Source organism: Coenobita brevimanus, chromosome 110, assembly GCF_032717465.1.
Source record: "Coenobita brevimanus isolate Jiangsu-jjx chromosome 110, ASM3271746v2, whole genome shotgun sequence".
In the NCBI taxonomy this organism is placed as follows: domain Eukaryota; kingdom Metazoa; phylum Arthropoda; class Malacostraca; order Decapoda; family Coenobitidae; genus Coenobita; species Coenobita brevimanus.
Genome location: NC_137063.1, coordinates 15,021,222 through 15,047,735, shown reverse-complemented (window position 1 = coordinate 15,047,735; position 26,514 = coordinate 15,021,222). Strand labels below are relative to the sequence as shown.

The 26,514-nt window shown below is 41.4% G+C and overlaps 1 protein-coding gene across 1 annotated transcript in view; it reads right to left on the bottom strand.

The window, feature by feature from the left end:
* Positions 1-26,514, bottom strand: part of LOC145417501 (glutamate receptor 1-like) — a 723,617-nt gene that overhangs the window by 130,277 nt on the left and 566,826 nt on the right. Inside the window, exon 8 of the mRNA XM_080286209.1 lies at positions 10,855-11,046. Within this exon, the coding sequence (XP_080142335.1) occupies positions 10,855-11,046 (192 nt within the window). The remainder of the gene's footprint in view (positions 1-10,854; positions 11,047-26,514) is intronic.

The following is a 26,514-nucleotide window of genomic DNA, read 5'->3' as shown; positions in this document are numbered from 1 at the left end:
CCTCAGAATCAACGTTAGAAATAGGAAAAAGTAGTCCAATGATCCTTGCATGCATAAGAGTGGTGTTTTCGAGAATTCACAGAAGCCCCAACATTGGAAACGCTAAGGGTAAGTTACCTATGTTAGAGGTTAGCTAGAGAATTCTACTTATGCACATTCATTTGACATTATCAAAGGTTGGATGGGAATTAGTAAACGTGTTTCTACGGTTAAGCATTACCTGGTAATGGCAAGGGTAACTCAGGTGGGGTAACTGGGCACTTTGGGGAGGGCAACCGGTCACATTAACTAATTATCATTATTTAGTTTCTAAATATGTCTCAAAGACTCCTTCCCATCTATTGCTATATTTCTAAGTTTCAGGGATGCACCAGACTCTGAATATATTAGCTTGTTTGCCCACAGAACCGCAGTGATGATGCAGAACTACAAAATCCTGAGTAGCAGGAGTACACTGGTTTTTCCTGCTTAAGTTTATGTTACATATTATGTTTGCCTGCCTAAGTTTATGTTATTTAGTGGCAGTCAACAGTAATGAGCACCTTCATACAGTAATAAAAAGGTCTGTGTGCCCGGTTGCCCCATCGTATGGGGTAAACAGGCACCCACTTTTTTTTTATTTCTAAGTAAGTTGTTTTCGTATCCTTAAGTATGTGTCTGGTTCCAAAAGATATCCCTAAATTAGTTTTTTTTTTTTAACAATTTTAACTTTTCCAAATTCCTGCACATTTCGATATTATTGACAAAAAAGAGGTAAAAATGGTGCCCAGTTACCCCATCTTACGGTAGTAAAGTAACCTGATGAAACCTATTGGAAAATGTTCGACACAGTCCCAGGTATTGTGAATGGCCACTGCCAGAATATTTCAGTAGTGGGGTGTGCCTTCCAGACCTGGATAACCCCACACCTAAAATTGAGCTAGATCAGTTGGTGGAGCAAACTGATGAAACCTTCTGGAAAAAGTTCACCATAGCCCAGGTATCATGAACGGCCACTGCCAGTCTTTTCAGTGGTGGGGCATGCTTACCAGACCCTCCTAAATATTCCACCCCCCAAACTGAGCTAGATCAGCTGGTGAAGGAACCTGATGAAACCTTATGGAAAATGTTCAGCATAGTGTCAGATATCAAAAAATGGCCACTGCCATACTTTTTCAGTAGTGGGGTGTACCTGCTAGACCTCCCCTAAATACCCCATCCTCCCAAACTGAGCTAGATCAGCTAGTGGAGAAACCACATGAAACCCACTGGAAAATGTTCAGCACGCACCAGGTAACATGCATGGCTGCTGCCAGACTTTTTCAGTGGTGATGTGTATCTGCCAGACCCCAATAAATACACCAACCCCTCAAATTGAGCTAGACCAGCTGGTGAGAAACCACATGAAACCTGTTGGAAAATGTTCGGCATTGTACCAGGTATCATGAATGGCCACTGCCAGACTTTTTCAGTGGGTGTGCTGCCAGACCCTCAAATTCTCTACCCGAAATATTGAACTAGATTAGATGGTGGCGTAACCTGAATTTTCTTTCTCAGGAGCACCACATGCAAGTGGATATGTATTGTATATTCCTAGGTATTTTTTCGTAATTAGAGCTAACACAGAAATATAAAAACATTCTCTTATAAAATGTATGTCCTCATAGTTTATGATCTCAGTAAAAACAAAAAATACATTACATATTGTTACGTCCCAGTCCCCACACTGCCACAGGCTCCAACAGCAGTAGTACAGTACAGGAAGGACGTTGCCCAGTGAGCTGTTCTTCTTATGGTCAGCCTTTAGGTGTGCAGTACACAAGATCAGCTGAGGCGAAAATAAACACTGGCTCCTTAAAGTTCATTGTCTTTATTTTCCAAATAATTCCACTTAATGCTTTTCAACTTCATTGTTCTCACAAGCACTGGAGCTATACACACTTTATAGATTGCAGTTACACTCAATGTTTAACAACACTTCACAGTTAGTACACTTAATGCTTGCTAACACTTCTTATTACACAAGTACTGAAAATAATCTTCACTGACACTTAATACACTTCACTGTCTTCTCAAGTTCCACTGATATACAAACTTCAATAACCCGTCACTGTTTGCCACTGTTTTCACAAGTACCAAAAATATACAACCTTCACTGACACTGACACTGCACTAAACCAAAACTGACTGCACTTCACTCAAACTGACTTGACACCCGACTAAACTTGTAATAATCACTACCCCATCTTATATAAGCTTGCATTACTCTCGAAACTTCTACTTCTCCAACATTCTAGGACATACTGTCTTGCATCAGCCCATAGCAACAACAGTTACCAACTACGAGACATCAGATCATTCTAGAGTTGTCTTACATTACATAACACTCTAAATCATTAAGCATACGAACTTAAATTACATAATTTAACAAACAATTACTTAAATAAAACATTATAAAGAAAAAGAGCACAAAAATAAATGAATGTTTAACTTACGAAATAACTACGCTCACAAACACCAGGCAAACTGGCAACTCTGACGACTCGTACCGAAACTTACGGTACCAGAAACGTCTCGAAGGTACGAGACTACCTAACTGGCAAGTCCCCCTTCATAACACTACCCCATTCCTAGTTCTTTGTCGTCCCGACAAAACTACACAATATACACAAACATAAACCATAATCTTAAAAAAAAACATCTAACTATACACAAGATAATCTTTCAACTTATCAGGTCTTCTATGCCGCTTCTGATGATGTCCTTGCTCTTCCGCACAGTCCCCTCCTCCAGGAAGGTCTTGGTCCTCTTCTTGACACAGCAAACATCACAGGTCCGACACCACTCTTCAACATCCTGACGCTTGGCAATCCAGTAGAACTTGTGTTGCAGCCGGCTTGGGATTGTCTTCACTCCCAGGTGCCCACTAGTGATCTGGTTATGGGACTCATCCAAGATCTTGGACCTCATCTTCTTCAGAACCACCAGTTGCCAACACTCGCTGAGGCCACTGGGCGTCTCCCACTGACGCTCCAGTAGTCAGTTGCAACGAAGAAGGACCCACTGACTCCAGCAGCTTTTGGTCGCAGGGCCCAACCTGGAAATCTCCCCATGATGGTCGCACTGCACTCTGCTGCAGCCACTCCAGCACAGGTTGTAAATCTGCACCCTCCATCTGCATCCTCCCGAGGTCTTCTTCATCCGACGCCGGCCCCGTCACTACAGTACAGCTGCATTTCTTCCTATGATTCCCATTCCTACTATGCTGCATGTCATCTGTCCTGTCTTCTCGCACACTATTCATCAAGGTTCTCTTGCATTTCTTCAGTGGTGGGTCTTCTGCACCCTTCCTCTTATCATCCCAACCATTCTGATCTGCAAGTAACTCAAACTGTGCACGGTCAGCTTCCCAAGATACACTACCATCACTTTCTTGAGGTTTCTTCTTAACTGGATCCCCATTATAGCCATGCACTACACTGGTTTGGGGTCTAATAACTGAGGCATCATAATTAAGTCGAGGACTTACAACTTCTGCATTCTGATTATTCAGCCCTGTAATGCCATCTTCAGATGCCCGGGATCCATCAAGATTCACCATACACTGTCCATTCCCTTCATATGCTCCCTGTACACTAACCTGAGGCTCAGCAGTGCAATATTTCTCTACAGCCTCAAATTTCTCACTAATTATCTTCTCATGATTGACTACATGCTTCAACTGGTTATCTACATGTTGTCTGCACTCCATCACTATTTCCTCACTAATTGACTTCAACTGGTCGTCTACATGCTGTCTGCACTCCGCCACTATTCTCTCACTAATCTTCAGCTGGTTGTCCACATGCTGTCTGCACTCTGTCACTATTCCCTCGCTAATCTTCAGCTGGTTTTCCACATGCTGTTTGCACTCCATCACTATTTCCTCATTAACTGTCTTCAATTGTTCATCTACATGCTGTTTACACTCTGTCACAGTATTGCTTACCTCATACTTCTGCTGCTCTAGCTCAGCATCTACTTCCTCATTAAGCTGTTGCTGTTATTCCTTGATTTCCCCCATGAATGCACCTAGCTGCCCTTGCATCCTCGGTTGTACTTTCTTCTGTTGTTCCTCTGATGCCTCTTGAAGTTGCTCATATCGCTCTTTTTGTTCTTCACATTGTCCCTCTAGTTGTTCCCTTTGTGCCTTCACTAGTAGAGTTCGTGCCTCTATTAGTTCTTTGAGTTCTTTCCTTCAATCATTGCCAGCAGTTGGACACTTCGTCTTCTAATAGCTTCATGATTGCAGCCAATGTCACACTGTCTTCCTGCCCTCCTCGGCCTCTTGTTTGGATATCTTCTTGCTCCATGTCGAAGATTAGACTCAATACAGCTCTGAAATAATAATCCACACTCCTGACACCAGTGTTACGTCCCAGTCCCCACACTGCCACAGGCTCCAACAGCAGTAGTACAGTACAGGAAGGATGTTGCCCAGTGAGCTGTTCTTATGGTCAGCCTTTAGGTGCGCAGTACACAAAATTAGCTGAGGCGAAAATAAACACTGGCTCCTTAAAGTTCACTGTCTTTATTTTCCAAATAATTCCACTTAATGCTTTTCAACTTCACTGTTCTCACAAGCATTGGAGCTATACACACTTTATAGATTGCAGTTACACTTAATGTTTAACAACACTTCACAGTTAGTACACTTAATGCTTGCTAACACTTCACTTACTACACAAGTACTGAAAATAATCTTCACTGACACTTAATACACTTCACTGTCTTCTCAAGTTCTACTGATATACAAACTTCAATAACCCGTCACTGTTTGCCACTGTTTTCACAAGTACCAAAAATATACAACCTTCACTGACACTGACACTGCACTAAACCAAAACTGACTGCACTTCACTCAAACTGACTTGACACCCGACAAAACTTGTAATAATCACTACCCCATCTTATATAAGCTTGCATTACTCTCGAAACTTCTACGGTACTTCTCCCACACTCTAGGACATACTGTCTTGCATCAGCCCCTTGCAACAACAGTTACCAACTACAAGACATCAAAACATTCTAGAGTTGTCTTACATTACATAACACTCTAAATCATTAAGCATACGAACTTAAATTACATAATTTAACAAGCAATTACTTAAATAAAACATTATAAAGAAAAAGAGCACAAAAATAAATGAATGTTTAACTTACGAAATAACTACGCTCACAAACACCAGGCAAACTGGCAACTCTGACGACTCGTACCGAAAATTACGGTACCAGAAACGTCTCGAAGGTACGAGACTACCTAACTGGCAAATCCCCCTTCTTAACAATATTAAACCAGAGTTTTCAGCACCACATAAAACTGACAGGTGTTGTTTATTCCCAGGCTTTCTTTCGTAGTGACTGCTAACATAGAAAATTACCCCTGAACTATCTTCTCTGAGTTTATGATGTCAGTGAAGCACAAAAATTTTGTTCTAATCTTTCAAGAGTGTTCTTTCTCTTGTCTATGGATTACAACTTCCTGAAGCCAATCTGGTTTGAAGGACCAGCCATACCAGACAGTTTGTTTACGGATGGCAGTGACAATGCAGAGGACATGGAGACCAAAGATGACAGCAACCCTGAGTTGGAAGGAGAAAGTATTGATGAACTAGTGTGTGATTCACATGGTGAGGCGTGGAGTTACTGTAAGACTCAGACTCACAGGAGGAAGATGGGGGTTTTACGGTTGACTGAATGACTACGGTTGACCATCTAGCTGAGCTTTGGCTATTCATGAGCTCCACAGTACTGTATAAATATCACTTTTCATTCACTTTCATTGAGTTTTCTTTAGCCTTTAACCCGCCGCGTCCCGGAGACGTGAATTCACGTCCTCACATGATGTGCACTCATATCTCGGAGACGTGAATTAACGCGGCAACATTGCAAGGTCCCTAATTTGCACAATTTTCAATTTTCGCGAGTGATTTTGCGAGTGATTTTTGGCACGTATACACGGGACACCTTCCTCTATTCCTCTACAAGATGCCAAGCAGGGACAATGCCTTACACCGCATAACCTCTCCCCTCCCCCTGCACGCCATTGTCTCCGCAATTCACTTGTTACCAGTGACCTGGCCAATAAAGACATTCAGGGCCACAGTGATTCCCCAGTCGATGACAATGTGGAGGACAAAGTTTACATAGCATTAGAGGAAGAAAGTCAGAAATGATGATCAGGTAATGTGGGAAAAAAAAGGTCATGAATGGTGATGAGTTAGTGAGTGAAACAATGCTTATAATGCCTATATTACTGTTTGAAAACCAATATACTCTTGTACTACATATAAATTCGTACCAAATAAATAAATAAAAACTGTTTATGAGTGGATAAAATAGTTACCTTCCCATAGAACTCATTTTCTTTGGTGCCAGCCTGTTAGAAAACCCAGTCAGGTAAGGAGGTACTCGTACCTAGATCGAGTATTTTAAACCTCAGGTGAGCGATTTCTCTATGAATTTTCGATGTTTCTCACCAAAAGCGGATGTTTGAGCAAAAAAAAAAAAAAAAACGTTCAAAAATGTTGGGACTGGAGCGTACCACTGCCCAGAAAACGTCGTGATGGGGCAGGTTAACATCCAAACAGTGTGAAAACTGTCTTATTTAGTTCCATGATAATATCCTCCCTATAGAATAATACTGTAAAACTTTAATATATGTAAACCTAATCTAGAAATCAAACATGGCCAGAACTTTTGTGCTTTAACTGAGGTCACTAACCAATAGGACATTAGTTTTTATTTAACTCGTAGGCCTCTTTGATGTGTTACTGAGAAAGGAAACCTTGTCAGAAACAGATGATGTGGTACAGAAATATCCATGTGTATGTGGTGCTGCTGAAAAAGGAAACTCACAATTTACTTTTCTTTTTTTGTGTGTGCTTTCACTTCTCAGAAGATATTTTTAGATAACCGATTGGACTATTTCATGTATTCTGTATCAGAAAGAAAGCTTCAGCAGATACAATATACAAAATTCTTTTTTATGAGTCTGCTAAGAAAGAAAACTATGATTTGTTTTACTATTTTGTGTACTTTCACCAAGATTATAAACTCAGAGAAATGTTTAGATAATTGATAGGAGTATTTTATATGTGATCTGTAACTGAGAAAGGAAACCTCAAGAAGTGGTTATTGTCCATGTGTATATGGTGCTGTTCCTTTCCACCTAGGCTTACCCCTCTGGGCACCTGGTCTATTATTGCTAGTCTCGTTTTCTTGCTTTATTTCTTTCATTTGGTCTTTCTTGTCTTTTTTAATTGTGGCAGGTACTTCCACCCTTCCGAATAAACCGACTCCCACCAAACTTGGACACAATGACTCGCCTATGATCTAGTTGTGTCCGGAAGGTTTTGGTTGCTAGCAACTGCCGAAAAACCGCTTTTTTCGTACTTTTCACGTTTTGAGCAATCTAAACATCACTAATGGACGTAGAAAGCTCTGCCTTCTTAAGACATAGTCTTGAGGCCATTCCCTATTGGAAATGTGCCAATATTTTCCTCCCTCTCTCCTCTAGTTTTTGAGTGGCAACCCTGTGAAGACTGGCCTCATCGTCCCTAGCAAGTAGTACTGGGTTTTCAAAAATGCCCCTATAGTTCCCCAATGGCTCTACAGGATTGAATGAAACTTTGCAGGCTCATAGACACTGACTAATACTACAACTTTCAATTGTACACCTATGTACTACATTAGCCAGGTCAGGGGTCAAAGGCCATCAAATGCAAAAACACTGAAAATAGCTAAAATCTCAACTATGTTCGCGTGAAACGCTAAGCCTTTGAAGATTATTAAGCCAGAGCCATGATTTTGGGTGGAACGTTGCACTGGAGACATTAATGAGTACTACAGCTGTGTTTCATACATAAATGACATCCACCAGGTCAAGGGTCAAAGGTCATCAGGTGGAGAAAATATGAAAAGAGCTAAGATTATGACTTTCCTCTGATGAAATGCAAAGTCTCTGAAAATTATTAACCCCTAACCGCCGGTAGACGTGTATAGCTGTCACAATTTTGGGTGCAGAGCAATGCCGGTTGACGTGTATTGCCGCAAGCATCTTCCCCCCACCCTTTGAACTTTATCAAATCCTTACTCATTGACGGAACCACCTGGAGATGAGGGGGATACTTCATTTGAATGAGGAAGAGTCGTTGATTCTTATGTACCTTTAATTTTTCCTCTAACTGTTATAGTTTGGCGGATATTAGGGTTTGTAGGAGTATTTTTTTTCCGTCATGGATATTCCCTGTAGGGAGGAGCGTGCAACATCGGAAAACCCCTGGCATCTTGGAGTTAAGCCAGGGCGATGATTCTTGCTTACATAGTTTTTCCCTGTTCATGAGTGATATTTTATTCATAAATTTCATTCAATTATTTATTACAGATAAAAAAATAATATATATTAAGCTAAAAATTGCAGTTGTTTCTCAGTTATATTCGAACTTTAACCTGTGGACCTTTGAGAATAATTTGTCAAAAAAATTTTAACATGATACTGTAAGAGGCATTCATTTATTATGATCGCAGCCAGGGAGGCGGGAGGGGGTCGTGACTAGTGAGAACGCTAGTACTTTACTAAACTCTTTTACAAAATTGTGCAAATGGGAGGGGGAAGGGGGTCAAAAGAAGCCGGACACATTGCGAACGCATTAAGTGAATGACCCCTTCACCCTGAATTCTTTACATCTGTTATGTTCTGACACTCCACAATGACGACATCGGCTGTGCTTTCCATAGCGAGGGTGGAAAGGATTAGCGGAGACTCAGGACTCGAGACTTAGGGGGCGGGGACAGAGGGGGCAAAACTGCAAAAGTCATGCACCATAGTCAAGATGGATGGGTGCTGAATTAGGTTAATGAGTACTACAACTGTGCTTCGTAAATCCATGACCCATATCCGCCATGTTAGGGGTCAAGTGTCAACAAATGCACTTCAGCGGAAAGTGGCAAAAATCGTGACTAGCTTCACGCGAAATGCCAGTAAAACCAAAGGTTACTGACCCAGAGCCATGATTCTTGGGTGGGATGTTGTCCTTCAGTACCGCCATACAGGAAGTGACTTTACATGCCGAAACTCACTTCTGGTTTCCGATTAAGCTTGGTCTGCTTAGAGCTGGCCATCATCGCCCATCGGCTTGTGTGTGTGTGTGTGTGTGTGTGTGTGTGTGTGTGTGTGTGTGTGTGTGTGTGTGTGTGTGTGTGTGTGTGTGTGTGTGTGTGTGTGTGTACCTCTCTCTCTCTCTCTCTCTCTCTAGTGTATATATATCATCGCCTACCGGCTTCTGTGTGTGTATATATCTATATCTATCTATCTATATAGATAGATAGAAATGTTTTCTCGTTATTTCGAGACGATTTTATAGTGTATTGGATGATTTGCCGCACTGAAGTGATTGACGATAACATTCAACAACCCCTTCACCATCAGGGTGCTCTCATATGGTGACTTAAACAGTCTTTTAGTCTTTTACCAGCAAGAGTAAACTAAAAATAAATGTTACTGACGGAGTTATAATGCATCCTGGCACTCTAATTATCTTTCCTTAGTCCTTTCAGTGTAATGACATACTTTTTATCTTATTCTTGTTATCGGCAGGCAGCTTATTCCACTTAGGACAGATCTCTAACAGTGAATGGTTAATTAAAGCTAAATCTATCACTTCGAGTTCGAAACCTCAGTCCCATGCTACATAGAATCGTCTGACGGTTGCAAGAACTGAGTATATAATACGTCATCACAATGATAACAGTGAAAACACTGACACTCCATCCTGGTGCTCTGTACTCTTGACAGCCTAATGCTACACCAAAGAGCACCAACTTTCCTCACAGACATCCTGGTACCTCTAAACGGCAACTCTGATTCTGTGCCCACAGTGCTAAAGTACCAGGTGTTATCTTCCCACCCCAAAAGCTCTGCACTCTGAACACCCCATTATCCTAGGACCTTGTTTCACCACACTGGCACCCTAACCTCTATACGATGCCACGTAAACTCTTCACCTACCTTTATGTGCCTAATGAACTTATCATCTTTTATTCAGTCTTAGCAGTCTTTCTCAAAGTCCATGTTGCAACCTTGATGCTCTACCGCAGCACAGCAATATTCCACTCTAGGACACTATTACTTCACCATGGCACCCAAATATATTACACTGACCCCTTAATATTTCTCCCTAACACCGTAAACCCAGAGCCACCTTCTTCAAGCGTCTGGTGATCTTGCCAAGCTCGCAGACGCTCTGATCACTGTTATAACCGAGGCAGCTGCTGATCCTAGGCTCACCCATCCGAGGAGACACAATGAACACAATTATGTTCCTACATGTACATCCCACCACCATACCAACACACAGTGATACTCCACTTTGGCAACAAAATTCTCGTTCTGGCATCCAAAATCGTAATTCTATAATTCAGTCCTTCCAGTTCTTGATTATTGGCACCCGAATCTCCGTCCTGAAAATCTATCCCAACAGTTACCCATACTTTGGATCCTAATACTGTAACGTTTAATCCTATTTATTCATTTTCTTACTGTTTTCTGCTTTAGCATTCATTCGACTAACTAAGCAGCTTTTTATTGATTTTGGCTGTTAGCTATTCACCCTGGCACCTTTACATATCTACAGATAAATGTTTTATGCAGTCTGGTACACTAAAATATCCACAGGAACAACCTAATCGCCCATTCTGGCATCCTAAGCATCCACATTACAATTCTTTTCTCCACTCTGACACCATAATATACCTAGAGTAGCAACTATTTCTACCATCTAGCAGCCTAATATGTATAACAACAACAATCTATTCCTCAAGTATTTTTCCACTCACTTTCCTCAGTTGCCTGGTAATCTTCTCGCCGTGCTCCCAGATGCTCTGCTCACTATCATTGCTGTCGCAGCTGATGATCCCAGGCTCACCCAGACCAGCAGACTCTCCCAACGTGTCTACACCCTTGCGCTTCAGTCTGGTCAGCGCCTCAGCAACCACCCTTACTGCATCGTAGATCAGTGCTGACTGTGCCTGCCGAACAGATGATGAATTTTAGTGTTACTGCTGAAAATGAAAATGAAAAGAGGAAGAGGAAACTGAGTAAACACCATAGGTCCACATCAATGAATTTCTGTTTTATGTCAACTTGTATATAGCAACCAGGTAACGTAACTGTTCCCATTCATTGTGTACTCTATTGGCAGAAATGTCTGATCTTGTTCGAGTAAGTTTGTATGTGAGTCAGGTTTGGTTAGCGTCCCACTGTGCACATGTTTAATATATAAAGAATCAACTTCGGTGTTGAGCTGTGCAAAGATCCTACAAGTAAAGGAAAGTCATTTGTCCAAGTATCCCTTTACCTTACCTAGAGACTTCATTGACTCTGATATAGACCCTTGGAGACAGAAATCTCTCTGTACGGTTCGTAACACTAATAAAATGGCGACCTTTCCCAGTACTGAACAGTGACTTTGCTCTGAACCTAATTACCTAAGTATCAGTAAGGTACTGACGAGTTATGATGAAATAAGGGCATTTTTGTAAACTAAACCTAGACAGTCTGATGTGGAAAATCTGAGCTGAAGCTGGTTGTTCATGTTTTATACAAGAGATTTCTCATTAACATTAATGAATCTAATTTACTTAGCCTGGTTCAGAAAACAGTGTTTAGGGTATGTGAAGATGTTAAGGCTGATCCTACCCAACCTGGTTTTGAGTTTAGGGAGCAAATAACAAAAAAATAAATGTTCACAGTGATGGAGACATTCAGAAACCCGAGCTTTTGGAGTGAGAACCAATTTACATTGTTACCGCCCAGGGTGTAGATTTCATTACCTCCAATACTAGGGGAAATGCACACCTTGAATTATCCAAGAATTCATTTGCAAATGATGCAACTTCAGTTACCTGAGAAACAGCTTGACCTAGATCACGATCACAGACTGAGGCAGCTTGGTGGTTCATCTAGTCCTTCAGGCGCCTCTGCTAGTGACTCTTTTGATGTTGTCAAAAACACTAAGTTCGTCCCTTTCTTTAGTGAGTAAGAGGGTACCAAATACTTCCATATGTTAGAGAAGGTGACAGATAGTCTTTATGGGCCTATGGACTCTTGATCCATGTTACTGCATATAGTACTTAAGGGTAAGGCAAAGGAGGCCTATATTGCTTTACCAGTTAACCACTGGGCTAATTATGAGGTAGTAAAAGATGCAATTCTTAAGGCTTATGAATTTGTACGAGGAACCTACATCCTGAAGCGTTGAATCACTTGCAAACAAAAATGTCATATCTATGTAGACTATGCTAGTGTGCTTCAAGACATATATGATCCATGGCTGAATTTAAATTAAAAGTAACAAGGACTTTACCAAGTTGAGAGAAGATCTTATAGAACTTCACTAGGAATGTTTTCAAGGATCTTGCCACTCACCTAGTTGAGAAAGAGGTGGATAACCTTACTGAGGGAGCTGTTATGGCAGATAAGTATAGTCTTATCCACAAGTATGGCTCTAGGCCTTATTCACTTGATAGATATAGGAAGATGGACCAAATTCATTCTGTTAACCCACCTTCTGGCAAAACACTTAGGTGAAATCAGATGACACTACTAGGAAAACTGTAACCCCAAACCATGTTAGTTCCACCAAAGAGAATGGAGACATTGTTGCTAAAGAGTCAGTAAAAACATTTAAGACAGGCCGGTTTTGTAATGGGAAGAGTCATATTGAGTAAGAGTGCTGGAAGAAGATGAGAAGAAATCGCAGAGCGAAATCTATTGCTCAGATACATACTTGGGGACTGCTAATACTGAAAGTGAGCAGCCACCAAATGACAGACTGAATGGTAGTCAGACACATCCTAACCAGGTGTCTAGTGACGTTATGACCAGAATAAAGCAATCAGTTGTTGACAGTCATACTCATTTAAAGCTGTCATTGTACACTAGTGGGACTCGGGTAGTAATATGACCGCATCAAAACATTCTCCCTTAATTCCCCCTCCCCAACACAACCTGTTTGCTAGATTCATTTCTAAACGACTAGTGTCAACTGATGGTAAAAATACTAGAGGGGGTACTATGCTCCAAGACACAGGTGCTTCACAGTCTCTTACACTGAATGTGACAATAGATGTATCCGAATCTGATGAATGTGTCTTATTGCAGGGAATAGCTGAGTATGTGTCTGTCCCTATGCTTGAAGTGAAGCTCCAGTCAGAATTAGTTAAATCAGTTATACATATTCTGGTATATGTGGGCGTCTTGACCCATTTACCTGTGAAAAGGGTCACTTTCCTTTTGGGTAATAACTTGGGAGGAGGACAAGTGAGTGTAGTTCCCTGTGTGACACAAAGTCCCATAGGTGAGGATAGGACAAAAGCACTGGAGGTAAAATCCCCTACACTGTTCCATGCTTGTGCTCTAACTAGAGCCATAATGAAAAAATTCCGTCAAGAGAATGACACTCCTAAAAGTAATGAGGTGCCAGATGATATTTCTATTGCTGATATTTTCTTTGCCCAGTTGAATGGCTCTGAGGTTAAGGGCTCCCCACAGAGTAATGCAAATCTAGGGCTGGTTGTGGTGCAAAGTTCTGATCCAGAGACCGCAGCTTTGATGAACTCAGTAGTAAATGAGGAAGAATATGAGGCTGAATGGTTTGAATGTTACTACCTGAGAGCAAATGATGTGTTGATGCATTGGTGGAGAAACCCCATGCTGCTCACGATGATGCATTGGTGGAGGAACCCCATGCTGCTCATGATGAATGAGAGAAATTCAAGTCGTTGTTTTGAAAGTATGGAAGCAAAAAATTATTGCAGTTTTAAGGACACTACTTTGGCAGGAAGGAAGACCCTGTCTCGCATCTAGTCACATTTCTACTGGGCTGGAATTCTCTGGGCCTTTTCTGGTGTTGTAGGTCATGCCAAACCTGCCAGCTGGCTGGTAAGAGTAGCAATCCTAGACCTGTGGAACCGTCTGTTGGTTTATCTTCCTGTCTTTTATGCCCTATTCACTCGAATCACTTGCTGAAATTGTTGGCTCTCTTCCAAGAACTTCATCACGCAACCAGTATATTCTCACCATGTTAGGCATGGCCTCTAAGTATCCTGAAGCCATTCTCTTGGACAACATTTCAGAGATGATTATTTTTTTTTTTTACTAGATTTGGTCTTCCCAAAGAGGTGCAGTAAGATCAGGGCAACAATTTTATGTCAAAATCATTCAGACAAACCCTCAAGAAGTTAGTGATCCCCCAGATCATCTCCTAAGCCTATCATTCTCAAAGTCGTGAAGTGCTGAAGAGATATCATCTCCCCTATAGATTACAGTATTTGTAACTAGAAAGATATTAAATGAGTCGTTATGCTACTCCCCTTATAACATAATTTTTGGTCACGATGTGAGAGGTCCTGCTGATCATGGAACAATAGGTCAATGATGATGGTCATGTTAATCTGTTAACCTGTGTAACACACTTGAAAGAAAGACTAGCTACTACTGTAGTTTAGAACTAGTTAAGCCAAACTTGGAGTCCTCTCAAAGGAAGGTGAACAGTTGGTATGATAAAAGCAAGCAGGCTAGGAGTAGTGTTTTGCCCAGGAGACATATTGTTAATATTGCTCCATGTTTGGAAACAGCCTTTGTAGGCAAGATTCACAGGCCGTTTTGTAGCAGAGGAGTGTAGGTGATGTAAATCACATCACTCACACCCAAGACCGAAGGAAGCAGGAAAGGTTGTGCCATATGAACATACTGACGGAGTACTATGAGCGAGAGGATGCAGAATCCCCTAGTGCTGCATGTATGGTGTCAGCTACCAAGACGGTGGATAAGCAGATCTTCCCCTTGACGTTGATCCAGAATTCCGGTTGGAGAGAGAACCAGGAGGGTTGGAGGAGTTAACTGGTAAACTCTTTCACTTAACAGCTGAACAATGTGCTGACCTAACTGTCCTAACAGATGAAACACCGTACAGTGTAGATGTTGGAGACACCTGTCCTGTGATGCAACCCCCCTACCGTGCAAGTCTGCAAAAGCAATCCATTCTCCAGCACGAACTGGCCGTTATGTTGCAGCAGGAGTTGACTGAGCCATACCAACGCGAGTGGTACTCCTTCGTCACCTTAGTACCGAAACCCAGTGGGACCAATCGTAGGAGCAATTCTCTAACACTGCCCACTTCCTACAGTAAAGTGGGAGAATGCATGAACATTATAGACAGTGCACAGTCCATTACCAGAACTGATTTACAGAAGAAATATGGGCATACCCCACTTACAAAATGAGCAAAAGAAATTTCCAGTTTCATGGTTGGTGGTCGTATTTACAAATGCAAAGTCATGGCATATCGTATGAAGAGTGTTCCAGACAGGTTCCAGAGACTAAAGAACAAAGATGCTAGTGATACCATTGGATGTGTCAAGTACACTGATGTTTGGTCATATTCAACAACTCCTGGGAGGAACATCTAACTCACCTAGAAGCCCTGCTGCAGAGACTGTCGTATGCTAGCCTACTAATCAGCCAAGCAAAGTGCAACGTTCTAAAAGCCCAGGTTCAGTACTTAACCTACATGGTAAAACTGGATAAAGTAATTCCACCTAATCCCAAAGGTAACTTCAAGCAGGAAGTGCAGAGATTCCTGAATATGGTGGGTTATTATCGTAGGTTTGTTTGAATTTCTCTGATATTGTAGCTATCCTTACAGATATGCTAAAGAAACGACCAAATATGAATGTAAGGAAAAATGTGAAGTGGCATTTCAAAAGTTAAGGCGATTCTGTCTATTCAGCCTATGCTCTGAACCCTAATTTTATGTAAACCTTTTAAATTAGTTGTTGATGCTCAGGGTCTTGATACCAGTGCAGTCCTGTTAAGATAATGATCATGGCATTGAATTACCTGTTTGTTATTTTAGCAAGAACTTTAATGTTGCTCAGATTTATTCCACTGCTGAAAAAGAGCTCCATCTATCCATCCATCATCCAATCCTACGTTACCACATGAGAAACGTTGGAGCCTGGGGCTAGGCAAGTTGGTCCTGACATTTAAGTTGAGAGTAATCAGCCTCACTTATCCCTGAGTGACAAATGAACTCCAATCACCTCTTGGATATAAACCTACACAGGCTTAATCCGATTGGAGGGCGTTAATTAACCAATAAACCACCAGGCGCAATAATTTGGTTATATGGTTACCACCCAGTGCAGTAAATGGTTTCCTGGTGTACAGGAAACCATTTGGCTTGTCACTCACTGTAGAATCACCCAGAGGCAAAAGGAAGAAGAAAGAATGAAGGAAAGAAAGGCAGAAGAGTTAGTGTAAAGTCACCCGCAGGCAGAAGAGGAAAGAATGAAGGAAAGAAAGACTGACGAGGAAGGAAGGAAGAAAGGATAGGGCAGGCACCCGAGAGCAGCACTACATCGAGTGAGTGGCTTGCCTTGCAACATTTCTCAGTCCAGATTCAGTCCCTATTATTGTGTATGCAGATCACCACCCAAGTTTCTACCAAAATTTGGAGATAAGAATCAATGGTTAACCTGCTGGGCTCTAGTTCCCAAAGAGTATACCCTGAATGTTTACCATATCAGGAGTTATAGGAATGTTTAGGCAGACTGTTTGTCTAGGATTTAACTTTGTGATATGCACATAAGATTTGCCCGTGATGCTACTTTCTTCAGGAAGGGAAATGTCACCAGTCCACTATCACTGCCCACTAATCTGAGGCACCAGCAGCGGTGTGTTTATTCTAGCCACGATGTATCTCAGCTGACCTCTAGCTCAAGTTGCAAGGCTATGTGTATTTGCTTAGCTGTGACCCTGTCCAGAGGTCACCTTCTCGATGATGATACTGTAAGTGAAAAACCTTTATCTGGGATGTCAACTCATCTTAAGTTACAAGAGGAAAAAGGAGGCAGAGCTTGACCCAGATGATGATTGGTGGAATCTGAGGAGGAAAACCTTTATCTGGGATGTCAACTCATCTTAAGTTACAAGAGGAAAAAGGAGGCAGAGCTTGACCCAGATGATGATTGGTGGAATCTGAGGAGGACCACTCCTCACAGAATGCTGTAACTGTCCCTAGCAAGAACGACTTGTTACGACCATCCTCTTTAGGAAACAACTTGTAAATACAATAGCCCCGATGCCAATAAGTCATGGGGAGAGGAGGTGTGGCTACTTGGGTATATCAAAGGTGGTTAGAGGTGGAAGAGGCACTCAGTAGCTTGTCCAGCCCCCACCAGTTCACTCTACTTAGTTTAAGCTATTTGGTGACAGAGTAAGAAGTACTCCAAGGCATTGTATCTTATTTTATGAATTTGTATTTTTATGTTAAGGAGAGTGGAAAGGTTACAAGAGGATGAGAAAAAGGCAGAGTATAAGAGAGAAGTGGAGGAACGATTGGGCAAATATGAATTGGAGCAGATGGGAGACGTGGAAGGTGTGTGTAGCATATTTACAGAAGAAATATGTGCAGCATGTGATGTGGTGTGTGGAAGGAAGAGAAGACGGAGGGGGGTGCAAGGAACAGCGTGGTGGACTGAAGAGGTGAAACAGGCTGTGGCACAAAAGAAGAAAGCATACAATGAATGGATGAGAAATAGGGGCGTGGAAGAAGTTGAGAGGCGGAAGAGAGAGTTATATGTAGAGAGGAAGAGAGAGGTGAAAAGATTAGTAAGAGAGAGTAAGAAGAGAGTGGATGAGGAATTTGGAAGGAATTTGAGTGTAAAGTGGAGGGACTGTAAGAAAATGTTCTGGAAAGAGGTGAAAAGAGTAAGACAGGGTGGAAGTGAAGTTAGCAGGGGAGTGAAAGATAAAAATGGTAGATTACTAGTGGAGAAGGGAGAAAAAGTAAGCAGATGGAGAGAACACTTTAAGGAATTGTTAAACATACAGGATGGAAGTAATGCGAGTATAAGTGGCTGGGGAATGGCTGGGAGAAGGAGGGAGGTGAGAAGACAGGAAGAAATCAGTAGGATAGAAGTTGTGGAAGCAATGAAGAAAGTTAAATCTGGGAAAGCCCCAGGAATTGATGGAGTGTGTGGTGAAATGCTGAAGCATGGGGGAGAGATAGTAGTAGAATGGATGTGGAAGATGTGCAGATTAGCCTGGGAGGAAAGTAGAGTCCCGGAGGATTGGAAGTCAGGTATAATTATTCCCTTGTACAAAGGAAAAGGGGAAAAAGAAGTGTGTGGTAATCATAGGGGCATTTGTCTTCTTAGTATAATAGGAAAAGTGTATGGCAGGATACTTATTGACAGAGTTAGAGAAAGAACAGAGAAATTAGTTGGAGAAGAACAGGGAGGCTTTAGGAAGGGAAGAGGCTGTTTAGATCAGATATTCAGTCTTAGATCTTTAGTGGAAAAGTTTCTAGAGAAGGGAAAGAAGTTGTATGCGGCTTTCATGGATTTGGAGAAAGCATATGACAGGGTGGATAGACAAGGATTGTGGAAAGTGTTAAGAATATATGGAGTAGATGGGAAGTTGTTGAATGCTGTGAAGAGTATGTACGATGGTGCGATGGCTGCAGTGCGTGTGGATGGCGAACTAAGTGAATTTTTCTCTTTGAAAGTTGGGTTGAAACAGGGATGTGTCATGTCTCCGTGGTTATTCAATCTGTACATGGATGGAGTAATAAAAGAGGTACAAGGTAGGGTAGTGGATGTTGGAGTGGCCCTGGTGAGAGAGGATAATGTTTGGAAACTCCCTGTACTGTTGTTTGCAGATGATACTGTGTTGTTGAGTGAAGACGAAGGGGAGCTGCAAGGCTTGGTGGATGAGTTTGGGAGAGTGTGTAAGAAACGGAATCTGAAGGTGAATGTAGGGAAGAGTAAAGTGATGGTCTTTGAGAGAGGTGAAGTCAGTGAATGTACAGCGAGGTTGGATGGTGAGGAATTGGAAAATGTGGGTACGTTTAAGTACTTGGGTAGTGTGATGAGTAAGGATGGAGGTTTGGAGGGTGAAGTGCTTGAAAGGGTACAGCAGGGAAGAAAGGTTGCTGGTTCTTTGAAAGCAGTGATAAGAAACAGGGAAGTGAGCATGGAAGTGAAAAAGTTACTACATGACAGTATTGTGATACCAACTCTAAAGTACGGAAGTGAAGCTTGGACGTTGTTGGAAGGACACAAGTCAAGAGTGAGAGCAGTGGAAATGAGTTATTTAAGAGAAGCCTGTGGAGTCACGTGGAGAGATAGGCTGACGAATGAGGATATTAAGGAACGTTGTGGTGTTGATGTGGATGTGATAGGGAGTGTTATGAGGAACACACTGAGGTGGTTTGGCCATGTGGAGAGGATGGAGGGTGAAAGACTGACGAAGAGAGTGTATGTGAGTGAGGTGGAGGGGGGAAGAGGGAGGGGGAGGCCGAGGATGAGATGGAGGGATGGGGTGGAGAGGTATATGAGAGAGGGGGGTGTGAGTTGGGAGCAGGGCAGTGAAATGGCGGGGGACAGGGCGACTTGGAGGCGATTTGTTTGTGGCCACCCCAAACGGGATTGAGGCGTCTGGCAATAGATAGAGATAGATAGATGTTAACTTTTATTTAACAGCGTGGTAACGTAACTGTTTCCATCTGTTTTGTACTCTATTAGCAGAAACGTCTGGATGATCTGGTTTAGGTAAATTTGTAAGAGATTCTAGTTAGGTTAGAAGAGTCATGCTATATACCATTTAAATACAGAAAAGAAGCTAGTTCTGTGATAAGATGTGCAAAGATCTTATAAGTAAAGGGAGGTTACCATTCCAAGTTTCCATTTACCTTCCCCTGAGACGTCAGTGACTTCGATTTGGACCCAGAGACACGGATCTCCCTGCACATTCTATAGCACTATAAGCTTTATACTTCACTTCTGCAAGAGTGGACTTTCCTAAGTTGAATGCTATTGTCTTGATGAAATAAAAGTTGACTAAACCAAAATAGTACAGTTACAAGGCTAATGTACATGATAATAATTTTCGTAAGCATACACCTCCTGTAACTGTAGCACGTACACAATAATTGACATCTCTTATCTTATAAATGTCTGTTACATAATAAACGGTGCATCTCTAAACTTACATAGTTTCCTTTCTCTCTCTCTCTCTCTCTCTGTATAATATATATATATATATATATATATATATATATATATATATATATATATATATATATATATCATCAGTTGTTTGAGTGTCCACTGAGGACCGGCCTATCCCGACCGAAGTGGGGACGATACGGCCAATGTATCTCTACCAAGTGGCTTAGGCTGTCTGGTAGAGATTGTATGTAGGGTGAGATGTGCTTGTAAGTGTAATTGTTGTGTTGGAATGGCTTTGGAGGTGTGTGTAGTCTGTGAACCAAGTGTAATCAGCCCGTGCAAGCCGACTGGGTGCAAGCATACTTTACAGTATGCGGCACTGGTTCACCCACAGCACCCCTTGCGTCCTCCAATGCAGTACGTGGCCTGAAAAACTCTCCCAAAGTTTATTACCCTTGCGGGGGACGAACCCTCGTTCTTCAGTGGACGAAAATGCACACTTTACCACAGAGGCTCCATATATATATATATATATATATATATATATATATATATATATATATCTTGCTCCTGTAATGCCTCTAGCTGTTCACTTCGTGCATGTAGTAACTCATACTTGATTTCATTCCTGAGCTCTTTCTGTTCTTCACTTTGGGTCAGTAGTTGTGGCCTACACTTTGTGCTTGTAACTGTTCTTTGAGTTCTTTCTGTCCTTCCTTCTGTGCCTGTAGTTGTACAGTTTGTGCTTGTAATAGCTTCATCATTGTGCCCAGCAATGCCTCCTCCTCCCTAGCTTGGCCTTGTCTGTACACCTCCTGCCTCCATGTCGGTGGTTAAACTCACTGCAGCACATCATTAAAGATCCACACTCCTGACATCACTGTTATATCCTCGTCCCACACTGTCACAGGCTCCATCAACAGCAGTACAGTATATGATGTTGCCTAGGGAGTTGTTCTTCTTATGGTTGGCCTTTCTGTGTACAACAACAAGTTTGGCTCAGGTGTGGTAAATAAACACTGGCTTCTTAAGTTCACTGTCTTTATCTTCCAAATAATTACTCTCAATGCTTCCCAACTTCACTTCACTGTTTCCACAAGTACTAGAGCTATACAATCTTCGCAAACTGCACTGACACTGAACTGACACTGATCTAAACACACACTGAACTAACTCCTCTAGTCCCTTCCTCATCCCTACATAAGCTTGCCTTACACTCGAATATTCCATTGTACTCTAGCACCTACAGTTACCAAATCAGAGACATCCAAAATTTCCAGAGTTTTCTTACACTGCATAACACTCTAGATTATTTAGCATACAAACTGAGATCAAATTACATACTTTAACAACTGCATAAATAACACGTTATAGAGAAAAAAACAGAGCATAAATTTTTAATGCATAACTTTACAAAATACCTCCACTCACAAATAGCAGGCTACCTGGCAACTCTGACATGTAGCAGAAAACTTCGCGAATCATTGGGAATGCTCCATCATTACCTAACTGGCAAATCCCGCTTCTAAACAATATATATCAACAAAAACTTAAAAAATATATGCAAGCTCAAATGTACAGAAATTACAATGATTAGGTGGAAATGCAGTGCATCCCTGAGTGCGAGGCCTGGGGGGGCTAGGTTTACAATGGAAGAGCTGAGAGGTATGATGGGACTAGAATGTATTGGTGTTGTGTGATGAGAAGAGGTAGAATGAGATAGTTTGGGCATGTGGAGAGGATGGGGGATGATACGTTAATTGGGTGGACAAAGTGAGATGTGTTAACGTTAGCAGTAGGGTTGCGAGGAGTAGGCCGAAAAAGACCTGAGATGAAGTCATTGAGCATGACCTCAGGGATAAGAGACTGAATAGATCGAGCATCATGGAGAACCGACATTAGATGACTAGATAACCAAGGTTGATGCATACCACCAAGTTTGAGAAATGATACATATATATATATATATATATATATATATATATATATATATATATATATATATATAAAAGTTTGATATATATATATATATATATATATAAAAAGTTTGATAGATAGATATATACATACATACATATATATATATATATATATATATATATATATATATATGAGCCTCTGTGGTAGAGTGTACATTTTGCACGCTTGTGAGCGCGGGTTCGCCTCCCGCCAGAGTTGTAAAAACTTTGGGAAGCGTTCACAAAGCCACTTGATACTTTGGAAAACACAAGGGGTGCTGTGGTCGAACCAGTGTTGCATACTAGTATGCTTGCACCCAGTCGGCTTAAGGCGGGCCGATTACACTTGGTTCACAGACTACACACACATCCAAAGCCACTACAACACTACAATCACACACACAAGCATTTCTCACCCTACATTTAGTCTCTACCAGACAGCCTAAGCCACTGCGTAGAGATACATTGGCTGTATCGTCCCTGCTTCTGTAGGGATAGGCCGGTCCTGCAGTGGACCTCAACGGCTGATGATTATATATATATATATATATATATAAATATATATATATATATATATATATATATATATATATATATATATATCAGCAGCAGCAGCCGTTTGAGTATCCACTGCAGGACCGGCCTATCCCGACCGAAGTCGAGACGATACAGCCAATGTATCTCAACCAAGTGGCTTAGGCTGTCTGGTAGAGATTGTATGTAGGGTGAGAAGTGCTTGTTAGTGTAAGTCGTGTTGGAGTGGCTTTGGATGCGTGTGTAGTCTGTGAACCAAGTGTAATCGGCCAGCGCAAACCGACTGGGTGCAAGCATACTTTATAGTAAGCGACACTGGCTCAACCACAGCACCCCTTGTGTCCGCCAATGTAGTACGTGGCAGGGTGAACACTTTCAAAGTTTATTACCCTGGCGGGGCGCGAACCCTGGCTAACCCGTGTACGAAATGCACACTCTACCACAGAGGCTCATATATATATATATATATATATATATATATATATATATATATATATATATATATATATATATATATATATATATATATAGAGTGGTGCAACAGTAGGTTGACATTTTTATGTTTTATTATGTTTGCAAAAGTCTTATGTAAAACTCTTATGTAAACGTTTAATATTATTTATTTACCATTTATTCCAACACAACTATTTACCATATATTCCAACACAAAAGACACACTAAAAGTGTGTCTTTTGTGTTGGAATAAATGGTAAATGTCAACCTACTTTTGCACCACTCTGTATATATATATATATATATATATATATATATATATATATATATATATATATATATATATATATATATATATATATATATATATATATATATACTGTACATCAGACATTCATTACGCCCAATCAATTTGGGAGAAGCCCGATCCGATAAAGCCAATAATCTGGCATAAACGATGGTTCCCCGCCCCTCCCCTTGAAGCCATATTTCAAGCACATAATGAAAAATAAAAGAGTAAAATAGCCCATTCCAGTAAGAAAATGAAAACTATACCTCCTTTTTACTGACTTGGCCATAATTTCACACTTTTGTCAACGTACTGCTTCATGACTAGTGCAGACATTTTTACATAAACATTTACGTCATGTGTAATAGTTATAGATATGTAATTATTGCAGGCACTAGTATATAGCTCATATCACACTGTGCAGTACGTAGTGTCTGCTGGATACATACACAGGTTCCCACTAGGAATGTCAATCCACATGATCCTGTTGCCCCATACTATCAAAAATGTATTAACACTTATCATCACACCCTTAACCACAATACATCTACAATTTCTTTCCCCATCATCAACAGTAACGTTACTAACACTATAGGCTATCTATTCTGGTTATCTCAGTAAGCCACACCCCCTTCCCCCAGCGCCTAACAGTTATCGTACGGCTAGCAGGGCTGTAGGATATCACCGTCTGACCACAGAGCTGCTAACTTCTCGTAGCAACATGCAACGCGCGATATAAGACTGTTTTAATACCTGCAGATCTGCAGTTATTTGTGCTACATAATTTTCTCTTACACCATTATGCTCATTAGTGATTTGCCTATGGAAATTAATTTCCAAAAGGTAAAGAGAGGCTACAGTAATAAAATTAGAGCAAGAATAAGCAGAAGAATGGTTAAAAAATGTTTATACCACTTTTTACCTATCACTGATTTTCACTGCAACTACCGAATGAATTCAAGAATAAGGCAAGAATTTTCAGAGAGAAAACATCTTGATTACCATGGTCACTTCAAATTTTACGAAAATTACAGCAGAGCTGAGTAGATTTTCTTTTTTTTTTTTTTTTTTTTTGGGGGGGGCAAAGATTTGCGAGTGCATCGACCTGTACAGTATGTTTGGGTGGTGTGCCCTACCACTTCTCCCTCCTTTGTCTCTGAGTACTACAGTCCTCCACCCACCCACCCTCTCTCTCTCGTAATGTACGTACAGTGGTGTTTAGGCGGCTGAGGCTGAGTTGCGCTGAGCGATGGTTGGCAACAAGAGAGAGAGAGAGAGAGAGAGAGAGAGAGAGAGGAGGACTGCTGTACACAGAGACATGGGAGGGAGGGGTGATAGGGCACACCACACAATCATACAAATCGATGCGCTCGGAAATCTTTGCATAAAAACTTCTCTACCTCAGCTCTGCCATACTTTTCATAAAATCTGAAGTGACCATGGTAATCATGATAATTTTCTCTCTGAGTATTCTTACTTTATTCTTGAAATGATTCGATAGTTGCTGTAAAAATCAATGATTAGTAAAAAGTGGTATAAACATTTTTCAACTATTCTTCTACTTATTCTTGCTCCAATATTATTACTGTAGCCTCTCTTTACCTTTTGGAAATTAATTTCCATAGACAAGACATTATAGTGGTAAAAACGAAAATAATGTAGCACAAATAACAGCAGATCTACAAGTCTTAAAACATTCTTAATTCGCACGATCAAGGTCATTATGAGATTTTAGCATCTTTGTGGTCAGACGGCAAGTGATATCCTACAGCCCTGCCAGCCGTATGTTAACTGTTAGGCGCTGGGGAAAGGGGCGTGGCTTACTGAGATAACCAGAATGGATAGCCTAGAGTGGCAACGAGCTATCCATCGCCTCACCACTTTGTCGACACTGATTTTGACCTATCAACCTAATTAGCTAAATAACTCCCTATTTTATACCACCGGCATTAGGGGCATACGATTAATCTACGATACACCAACAATATCTCTCTTCACCTAATTAAACCCCTTGGCAATGTCTATCAACAACAGTACAGTAAGGTATGACTAAAGCCTTTTACAACTCAGTAATCATGAGAGAGAGAGAGACAGCCAAGTTGGAGTAAAAAGGATAGCAAGCTCATGCATTGTAAACTTTACTTGTATAGATGGATGTAGACTGCTCACATTCCCATCGTGCTCATAATGCTGTAAACTGAGTTAACTGTGACTATTTGCCACTGTCAGTAAAGATGGTTTCTGTTGTCTCTGGTGTAACATTTGGTATAGAGAGTCATGAGGTGCTGGGGGTTTGGGTCCTAGAGGCTCTACTGCTGGATCCTGAGCTTGTGTTTAGGGTGGCTAAAGTTGTAGTTGTTACAGACACGTCTGGGGGTCTTTGACTCTGTGTACAGTAGATCATCTTGGCAGCAGGAGAAGGCAGAGGCTTGAAAAGCTGGGATAGCTTAGTCAATATCTTCCCTGGCTGCTGCAGCTACATCAGCTCCGATCTGATGAGCTGCATGGCCTCATAATTGGAGGCAATAGGCCACGAACTCTGTCTATGATGGTCAGGATTGTGTCTGCAGCATCATTAACAGCCAGAGATGGATGCCTCCACCTCCTCCTCTTCATCTTCCTCCTTTGCCTTGTTTTGTTGCAGTTCTGGAGCACAGGCACACCAGCATCCTTTTCCGGCTACTTTTGCTGCTCTTCCTCAGCAAGGTTCCCCTACCCTGCAGTTGCCGCTATTTGTGCTATCTTTGGCGGCTCAAACCTCTCAAATTCATGTAGAAGGGCTGGAGTCTTGTGGGATCTGAGGAGTTTACACCACCCATTCTTCAGTGTAGCAAGAGACACATTCTTCCACGCCTCTGTGCAGTTGAGGATGGTGTCTTTGATGGTGTATTTCTTGCCATTTTGCTAAGTTTTCTTGCATCTGATGTCCTCATAGCCTTCCTGGTCCATCCTATCCTTAGTTACAAAGAGGCACTGGTGCAAGTAGAGGTTTCTGTGACACCATTTTGCACTATAACTCCCAGGTGCAAAGACTGGATAATTGTTATGGTATTGGCTGGCACGAACAAAGCCTTGATTCGTCCATCCTTGCAGAAGAATTAGGTGAAGAGAGGATGGATTGTTCGTTGTCCAACAGTAGCACTTCCTCCATGTCGTAAGGACTGATGACATTCCTTTTTTTTTTTTGCCTCATAAAAGGATCGAAGCTGTGGTGGTACCAGCCATGAATGACATCCTGAGTAAACC